Genomic DNA, 9923 nt, shown 5'->3' on the forward strand with positions numbered 1-9923 from the left:
ACTCGGGTTCCTTGGGAGGCGTGGCCGGGCCACTCGGGCGGGGCCTGGCGCGTTGTTGCCGGAAAGGAACCCGGGTCTGTGACGCCCGGAAGTGGGGCGGCGGCGGCTGCGCGGCGCCAGTAGCTGCCCCGGCGGCTTCTGTGTGCGGGCTCCCGGCCGGCTCCTGAGATGGCGAGCGCAGCCGCACCTGCCGTCCTCACCCTGGCTCCGCCTCTGGAGCTGCTGCGGCATTTAGCAGGGGAGCTGCGGTTGCTCTTGCCGGGATTGCGGGGTGAGCTGACGCAGTTGGGACGGCCGACCGCAGGGGCGGGCTCGGGTCGGGAAGAAGCCGAGCTATGGCGGGGGCGGGGGCCGGGGGGAGGAGGTGGGGGCCGCAGGTGGCTCCGCTGACCTCTGCTCTGCCTTCTCTCGCCGGCCGGCGCACACGCCACACACGCCCAGTGGGCGAAGCCCAGGAGACCACCAAGGAGTTCAATCAGGAGACGTTCTGGAGAAGACTCAGTGAGTGCCTCTCCCGTGGGGTCCTCCCACCTGTCTTCTTCCGGCGACCCGACCCCTTTCCCCCTCGCTTTCCCCCGCCGCATGCCCTCAGCGGGGGTGGCTCCCCGTACCCACCCTGGCACCTCAGAGGTTGAATTGTAAAACTGATTTCTGGAGATGTTTTTGAGGCGTCTCAGCCGGTAAGGGTGGAGAGGGAGCGCGTTATCTTGAGCAGCAGCTGCAGCCTTGTCATTTTGATACTGACATTGGCTTCTGCCTGCTCCGCTGTCACCCCCCCCCCCCCCCAGATGAGGCAGCTGTGAAAGTGTCAAGGGAAGCCACGACCCTGACTGAAGTTTTCTCTCGACTTCCACTGCCGCTGCCGGCCTCGCAGGTGGGCTTTAATTTTCTGTGCTGCCTCGTTCGTTATTCCTTAGGAATCCTCTCATTTTCCTTTCAACTTTTACACTCAAGCCATCTGTCAAGTAAGACTGCGGTTCTCATCTCACAGGGTGGTGATGGGGACCACATTGCCAAGTGCAGTACCTGGCCTGGAGTAGGCTGGTCTTCTAAATAGTATTGGTTCAACTTAAAGTTTGTTCTGGTTCTTTCTTTTCTGATAACTTTTTTAAGCACTTGCTATTCGTTTTCACATATGTGACCCCCATCTCACAGATGGGTAAGCAGGCTCAGAAGGTCAGGTAAATAAGCCGTGGAGTTAGGATTTAAATTGGGAGTTATCTGATGTCTAAGCTACATGTTTGTTATGCTACATCCCTTTTTATAGTCAGTTATTTTTATATTTAATCAGTAACATAATGTATGCAGTATAAAATTAAAAAGATACCAAAGTTAAGTGTGCTGTGAAGCTTATATCTCCCTTCCCCAGTACTTTAGAATTATTCATAAGTATTCTATGCATATGCACATTTATGTACATATGCCTGCTTCTTTTTACACAGATGGCAAGATGCCATAAACACTTTCCTGGACCTTACTTTAAAAAAAAGTTAACACTGTGCTTTGCAAATTGATTCTCAGCAGCACATATAAAGTTGCTCACTTCTTCGTAACCACCGCATGGTATTTAGTTAACCTCTACTCTATGTGGACATTTAAGTTGTATCCAGTTTGTAACTATTATAAACAGTGCTTTAAATTGCCTAATACATTCTTGGTGTATGTGTGTATATTGGTTAAAAAAAAAAATTCCAAGAAGTGGAATTTCTAGAACAAAGAATTTATGCATTTTTTATAACCCTTTATTATAAAACTAATGAAAATAAACATGTCAACTGTGACCAAGTATGCTCTCTGCACAGTTTTTCTGGAGCTAGGTATACTTAATTTGGGATAAATTTATTTAAAAATGGCATATACTCATTGCCTTATTTGATATTCATTGTCAATAGTTTCATTTTCTTTCTCAATCTATATATCCAGATGTTTTGAAATTGAAAAATACTTTTTTGCTGCACCTACAATGATAAACTCCCTCTCTCTACATAACTCAGAGATTTGTATGAGGAAATAAGAGATTAATTATATGAGAGCACTTTAAAAGCTTTGTGGGAGAAAGTCAATATTTATTTCAAAGGGACTACTAATATTGCCTTATTTTTTTTATCTGCCAACTTCCTTTCAAATATACTTAGGACTTGCTGCTAAAATTCACAGCTAGTAAGACACATGAGGAGGCTGCATAGAACTATTTTATGTACCTGCTTAGGTCAGTGGTTTCACTCAGATGGAAAATTAGAATTTTGTTTTATCTGAATTATATATATTTGACTCACAATTGCTTTCTTAGAATCTCAGCATGTTAATCTTACTGAATAATGGTTTTGTTTATTTTTAATTCCAGTTCCATATGAACTGGTATCTTTATAAAATTATGTATTCAGATGTTGAAGCAATGTCAGATTGCCATAAAAGTTTCTAAACACCCTCAATTGCTGTACTTATCCATCCTAGACTGGTAAAAAGTTTATGGACTGGTACCATTTTGTAGAGCACATTTTACATAGCTCTGTCTTAGAATTTAGTAGTGAAGTGAGGACAAGGAAGATAAGAGAAAGTCAGTGACTGCTTAGAAAGTAGTCAATGCTGAGCATTGTAGAGTCCATTATTACCTTTAAGTATATTGTGATCCTGCTAGAGAGACAAAACACCTGGTTAATGGTCTAAGAGGATTGGCAGACTTTTTCTGTAAAAGGCCAGATAGTAAATATTTAGGCTTTGCAGGCCAGCTACTCAACTCTGCCCTTATAGTGTGAACACAACTGTAGGTAATATGTAAACAAAAGAGTGTGGCTGTGTCCCAGTAATACTATTTTTAAAAACTGGCCGTGTAACTGATTTGGCCCGCGGGCCCATAGTTTGCCAATTCCTGGTCTAAGGTGGTAGGGTGAATATTTCACAGAAATCAAGAATAAGTTTTTCCAGCTGTTTCTTAATGTTTTATTGAATTATCAGCTTAGTACCTGATGTCCCACTAACTACTCTCTGGTATGTGATGAGAGTAGCACAAGGCCCAACTCATAATAGGACTTCAAAAGGTGTTTGTGAATGCTATTCAGATGTCTGCGCTCTTCCAGAGTAGAAGGGTTGACCACATTGATCTAAGCCATTTCCTTTGTCATTCTGAAATTGATCTACTTCCTCATAGGAAACCCAGAGGCTCTGTGAACAAGTCCATGCTGCCATCAAGGCAGTTATTGCGGTATACTATTCACTTCCCAAGGATCAGGGTAAGCCACTATGCACACATAAACATTCAGTTTATAGGATAGATCTTGGCTAGTATGACAGCTTATATCCTGAAACTTTACCTTTTCCTCAGTTTGAGCATGTAATGTAACTTTCTCATAATATACAAAGATAATGTACCTTTATAATGTAAGTAATCTCTATAAATAAGCCTTTAGATATAGGCACTGTGTTCCCATCTCCCCTGCCTTGTAAGGTTTTTAATTCTCACTGGCTCCTTCCTCTCTAACCCATTAGATCACCACAGATGCTAGCTAGGTCTCAGTCCCATCCCCAGGCCCAGGCCATCCCCAGTCTCCGCGCATGTTATATCACACCCTATTGCTGAGTTCCCTTACACATTAAGTGGCCTCCATCCTGGCCTGTGGGTCCATACCTTGTTTGTTTTGTTTTTTTATCCTCACCCAAGGATATTTTTTTCCATTGCTTTTCAGAGCGAGTGGAAAGGGAAGAGAGAGAGAGACATTGATGTGAGAGACATATCGATTAGTGCCTCCTGCATGCGCCCTGACTGGGGTGGAGCTTGCAACCAAGGTATATGCCCTTGTTCAGAACTGAACTCAGGACCCTTCAGTCTGCTGGCTGACGTTCTAACCACTGACCCAAACCAGCCAGGGCCATGTCTTGCTTATAATCAGCACTCAGGAATGGTGGGAAGAGCGAGAAAATGGCCTGGGGATATAAGTGAGACCTGAGTTTTGTGTGGGGACTCCAGTTAAAGCGTGTGGGTGCATATTACCTTAAGTTCTGTAGTGCTTAGACTCTCAGGAAAGTAGATGGTGACTTCTGGAAAGAAGACCAGGCTGCTTAGTCTTGGGGTTTGGCTACAGGAATCACCCTGAGAAAGCTGGTTCGGAATGCCACTGTGGACATCGTGGATGGCATGGCTCAGCTTGTGGAAGTGCTCTCCATCACTCCAACTCAGAGGTAGTGATGCCACAGTTGGGTTATCAGTTAATGGGGTTCCTTGTTTCAGGAAAGGGAAAAAACTCATTTCAACAGCAAAGTTGTTGTATAACTGAGAATAGTGACCAAGAGGAAGGAGCTCTTTAGGAGACAGGAACCTAGATTATTGATATATCCTTATTGATTCCTTTTCTCAGCCCCGAGAACAGTGACCTTATTTCTTGCAATAATGTCTGGGTTGCGTGCCAGCAGGTGCCTCAGATACCAAGAGGTGAGTAAGAGTGGGAAGTGGGCCGTTGACTGCTGGCCAAAGTAGCTAGTAGCTCTCCTTCTAGCTTCCAGTTTTGTACCATGTATATATTTTAACTTATATAAAGAGTTTAGTGGAATATGTATAGTTTATCACCAACAAAAAAAAATAGGTATTAATATTTTCTGCCAGTTTTTTTAATTCTCATACTTCTTAATTCAAACTCCCCTCTTGCTATAGCTCTGTCTCTTGTTGAACAAATGTGGCTTGTTCTCCTGGTCCTGCCCCAGGATCAGTATTTTTCTTTTTGAAAATATGTTTCTATTGATTTTAGAAAGAGAGGAAGGTGGAGGGAGGGAGAGAGGAGGAGAGGAAAAGAGAGAAACATTGATCAGCTGCCTCCTCCACTCCCCCTACTGGAAATTGAGCCCACAACCTGGCATGTGCCCTGACCTGGAAGCGAGCTAGTGGCCTTTTGGTGCATGGGATGACGCCCAACCAACTAAGCCACACTGAAGATCAGTATTATGGGATACATTGAAGCAGTTATGAGGTAGAGCCAGCTAAGCCAAAAGCTGTGGTCATCCAAGAGAACCATAATGAGAAACATCATGTGACCATTTTACTACTTCTTGTGGTGAATGACAAGAAGCTTTTTAGACCCCTGTCTGGGTATCCAGAGGATGTAAGTAAGAATTTTACATTAAACCACTGGCCTTTTTGACTGTCTTTGGCACTCTCTTCAAATGAGAATACTGTTGTTGCCCTTTGTAGACTTAAGAGAATTGTTGGGTTTTTCCTCTAATTGTACTTCTGATTTTTTACTTACAGATAACAAAGCTGCAGCCCTTTTAATGCTGACAAAGAGTGTGGATTTAGTGAAGGATGCACATGAGGAAATGGAGCGGGTGAGGAGACTTCTGTCTTTGCTGGTTATGGGAAGGCAACTCTGTGACTACTAGATGAGAATTGGTTATAAAGAGAGGAGATGTCCTGTCCATCCTCACTCCTGTCCTCCATCTCCCACCTCCACCCCATGCTGGTGTGTGATTTAGTACCACTCCCCTGTTCCATTGCTGGACTAGGAGAGCGAGAGGGTTTATGTAGTGATCCAACTCTGTCGCCATTAGTGAAGTAGCTGGCTGAGGTTTTGGGACAACTTAGACATGATCCTGAAAGTACAATAGGCTTTTTTTTGGTATTCACATAAATCATGATATGTCTTAGGCTGTGGAAGAATGTGACCCTTATCGGGGCCTCTTGAATGATGTTGAGGAGGACAACTCTGACAACCATGGTGATGAACAAGATGATGTATTGGGGTGTCCAAACAATCAGGACTCATATTGGTCAGAGGAAGATCAAGAGCTCATAATCCCATGCCTTGCACTGGTGAAAGCATCCAAAGCCTGCCTGAAGAAAATCCGGGTCTCAGTGGCAGAGAATGGGAAGAAAGACCAGGTGGCTCAGCTGGATGACATTGTGGATATTTCTGATGAGATCAGCCCTAGGTAAGCCCCACTTGAAATATGTAAGCAGCAACATTCTGATCTCAGCTTGTGCTGTCACCCCAAGGTTTTCCCCCCAGTTTTTTATTTTGAAAATCTTCAAAGCTACAGGAAAGTTGAAAAAGTAGTGCAGCAAACACCCATACATCCTTCATCTAGATTCACTTATTCACATTATTTTTATATTGGTATATTTCTCTATAGATAGATGTGCCATTCCCCACCCCGAACCATTTGAGACTAAGTTGCACACATCAATGACATTTCACCCATAAATACTTTTTTTATTATTGCATCCATGAAATTTAACGTTGAACAAATTAATATTATCTAATATTCAAATTTGCCCCCTTGTCTCTAAAGTATCTCTTACAGCATTTTTTTAAAATCTAGGGTTCTGTCTTGGTGTCACATTGTATTTGGTGATTATCTCTTTAGTCTTTTATAACTAGAATAGTCCTTGTCTTTTTTAGTCTTTTTTTTTTTAACATTGACATTAAAAAAAAAATTTTTTTTTAAATTGATATTAAGAATTTTGAAGAATTGTTGTAGAATATCCTACAATTTAGATTCATGTGACTGTTTTTTCATGATTATAGATTATATTCCGGTTAAAGATTTTTTGGCAAGAATAACATGGTTGAGTGTTCTGTGCTTCTCATCGCATCACCTTGGGAAGCACATGATTTAGTTTGTCCTATTATTGGTGGTACTAAATTTGATCACTTGGTTAAGTGGTGTCCACTTTGGTGGCATTATATAGATGAACCCCTCCTGTATTAGTTATTAAATTGTTGGTTTCAGATTCTCACTTTTTTTTAAATATGTTTGTATTGATTTCAGAGGGAGAGAGAGAAAGAAACATCAGTGATGAGAGAGAATCATCGAACAGTTGCCTCCCACATGACTCCCACTGGGGATCAAGCTGGTAACCCAGGCATGTGCCTCCACCAGGAATCGAACCGTGACCTGCAGGTTCATGGGTTGACTCTCAACCACTTAGCCACACTAGCCAGGCCAGTTCTCACATTTTTAACTGAATTAATCATGTCTTCTAGTGAAACTGGGAATGTATGTGTTTGGCAAATACCCGTTGAGTTGATTCTTTATTGGTTGCCCAATTTAAGGAACGGAAAGGCATTTCTGGGGCAGTCATTTTCTTACTGGTTGCATCCTTAGTTGTGTACTGGAAGCCACCTAGCTGTGCTTTGTTTCTTTTTTTTTGTTAATGGTTATTTTTGCTTTCTGCCCTTAGCGTGGATGACTTGGCCCTGAGTGTATATCCACCTATGTGCCACCTGACTGTGCGAATCAGTGTAAGTATCTACATTGGTAAACCTAATTGGTAGAATTTCACCAATCATTAGTATTTCCTTTAGCTATAGGAAATATATTTGTCATACTTGGATGTAAGTACAGCAGTAATATCGTATTTCCTACATGTGTTTGTGCTTAATAAATGTTTGCTGAATTGTAATAGCCATGAGCTCTGGTAGTACTTCTTTCCATAACCACCTAGGTAATCGTGTAGAAAAACCCAAAGACCTTAAAAAATGCTTCTTTGAAAAAAAAAGTCTTAATTACTGTAGTGCTTTCAGATCTTCTCAACCGGAAGTCATCTGTTTCTAATTTCCACTATAGGCAGAAATAAGCGCTCCAGAAAAAAACTCTCTTCTAATATAAACACATTTTGTGATTTAACTATGAAGGGTCAAGTTCTTTATAAAAATCTGATTTATTGTATTCTTTCGAGTTCTGGGTTCTGTGCTAGAGAGAGTTTTATTACCTTATTTTTAGAAACTCAAGTTCTTATCTCTAATGTTATTGGAAAGAGAAGTAAAACTACCAGATGGCTTATATTTTACAATCAGATGTATCAATCTTCATAATGTTTGATAAAATAGATAGTAGAAATTAATCAAATGTATCTTCACAATGTACAAACACCTTGAAGGAGTATAGGATCCTTTTGAGCATTAACTTTTTTTTAAATATATTTTTATTGATTTCAGAGAGAGGGAGGGAGAGGGAGAGATAGATAGAAACATCAGTGATGAGAAAGTCATCATTGGTCGGCTGCCTCCTGCACTCCCCCAACCGGGGATGAGCCCACAGCCCAGGCATGTGCCCTGGCTGGGAATCCAACCTCGATCTCCTGGATCCTAGGTTGGTGCTCAACCGCTGAGCGACACCCGGCTGGGCTGGACATTAACTTTTTAAATTTGTATTCACTTTTTAAAAATCGACTTCCTAAGAAATAAACATTTTTAGAAATATGCCTTCTTTAATTACCCCAAATAAAAATATAAAATATATATTATATATTGGTGGCATACATACATCCTCATTTTATCTTGTCAATGGTGTTCTTAAAATTCTGTACCTAGATTTTTAAAAAGAGAAACATTGTTTCTGTTATATGTTCTGAACTATCAAAAGTTGGGACAAATTCAGGTTATATTCTTCCTTTTGCTGTTTCTTTAATTAAAAATATTTTAAACTAAAAAAAAACCAACTTATAAAAGTGTTACAGCAACAGTCAGTATTAATAGGATTTTGCTAAATAGAAAAGAATCCAAAATCAGGTTAAGCCCTTACCATAAAAATGAAACTTCTCTGTTTCTTTTCTAGTCTGCGAAACTTGTGTCTGTTCTAAAGAAGGCACTTGAAATTACAAAGTAAGTATGAGGACTTCTCCCCCAATAGATTTTTGAGAATAAACCTATCCAGCCATTCTCAACTTCCAATTCCCATTTCAAGGAGTGGGTGTGGAGTTTTCTTTCAACTTCAGTTGTAGAGCAGCTGAGTTTCTGCAAAGAAACTTGGATTTTCTTAATACAGTTTCCTCTGTGCTTCCTATTGAGGATAGGTTTTCCTTTGACAATATAATAGATTTCACTTCCTGTTTTTCCCATTCCATTCACAGAGCAAGTCATGTGACCCCAGAGCCAGAAGATAGTTGGATCCCTTTACTCATTAATGCCGTGGATCATTGCATGAACAGAATCAAGGAACTCACTCAGAACGAACTTGAATCATAAGTTTTCAGCCTCATTTGTCCTCTCTCTTTTTCTTACTGTCACAGCCAGGCTCTGGTGTCTGCTTTTAAAATGGGGCTACAATGCTTTCTGGTTTGAAAGGGAGTTTCTGTCTGTGCTCATTAAGAGACACTATTACCAAAGATTGTTGGTGAGGCCAGACTGGCAGTTATTTGTAAAACATGTGAGTATGATATATTTTTCTGTGTTAGGTACAAAAGATAATCGCATGAGTTTGTGCTCCCAGATTGCCTCCCAGAGACCCCTGGGGAAGCTGCCTTATTCCTTATTTGCAATAAAGTGTGTTGTTTCATTGTTAAAGATGTTGACAGTCTCAATAAAATGCTAACCTGCCAGTGGTTAAATGAGTACCCTCCCATAGTTTCTACCAGAAATACAGGTTGAGACTAAAACATTGCTTTCCTTTGAGTGTGTAGGTCTGAAGATCTGATTCTGATCAGAAGTACACTTAGAATAAAACACTTGACTGTAAAGAAGGTGACTCCAAAGCCCCTCTTAGTACTTGAGTGTGTTATATAATATCACTTTTCTTATTAAGGCCTTCTGAATATTATTCCAGGTCACTCCATGCTTCTAAAATTATTTTGTGGTATTGAGCTCATTTGTTAGGTTTGTTCACCTTATTGAAAAGGATTTGTTTTTCTTATACATACCTGTATTGTTTTCTGTTATATATTATGTATCCCCAGATATAAATATAAAATTAAAAAATTTTTTTAAAATTCACTTTTTAGAGAGAGGAAGAGAGAGAGAAGGAAAGAAAGAAACATCAATGTGAGAGAGAAACCTTGATCCGTTGCCTCGCACCTGTGCCCCAACTGGGGATTGAACCCCCAGCCTGGGTATGTGCCCTGACCAGGAATTGAACCCACTACCTTTTGGTGTATGGGACAACACTCAGCCTACTGAGCCACACCAGCCAGGGCTAAATACAAAATTTTTATAAACAAA

At 40.9% G+C, this 9923-nt stretch overlaps 1 protein-coding gene across 1 annotated transcript; it reads left to right on the plus strand.

The window, feature by feature from the left end:
- Positions 1-80: 80 nt before the first annotated feature.
- CCNDBP1 (cyclin D1 binding protein 1) lies at positions 81-9307 on the plus strand. Its single transcript, XM_081120446.1, has 11 exons — positions 81-271; positions 442-501; positions 789-874; positions 3149-3230; positions 4080-4176; positions 4353-4426; positions 5237-5313; positions 5633-5916; positions 7169-7229; positions 8545-8591; positions 8840-9307. Exons 1-11 carry the CDS (start codon positions 169-171, stop codon positions 8952-8954), a joined length of 1086 nt encoding a protein of 361 aa, XP_080976572.1. The 5' UTR covers positions 81-168; the 3' UTR covers positions 8955-9307.
- The last annotated feature ends 616 nt before the right edge of the window (positions 9308-9923 follow it).

Source organism: Miniopterus schreibersii (assembly GCF_964146895.1).
Source record: "Miniopterus schreibersii genome assembly, chromosome: 1".
Classification (NCBI taxonomy): Eukaryota; Metazoa; Chordata; class Mammalia; order Chiroptera; family Miniopteridae; genus Miniopterus; species Miniopterus schreibersii.

Coding starts and splice junctions, on each gene's coding strand:
- CCNDBP1 (XM_081120446.1), top strand. CDS start 169: ATGGCGAGCGCAGCCGCACCTGCCGTCCTCACCCTGGCTCCGCCTCTG. Junction 272..441: donor GCTCTTGCCGGGATTGCGGG/GTGAGCTGACGC, acceptor ACACACGCCCAG/TGGGCGAAGCCCAGGAGACC. Junction 502..788: donor GACGTTCTGGAGAAGACTCA/GTGAGTGCCTCT, acceptor CCCCCCCCCCAG/ATGAGGCAGCTGTGAAAGTG.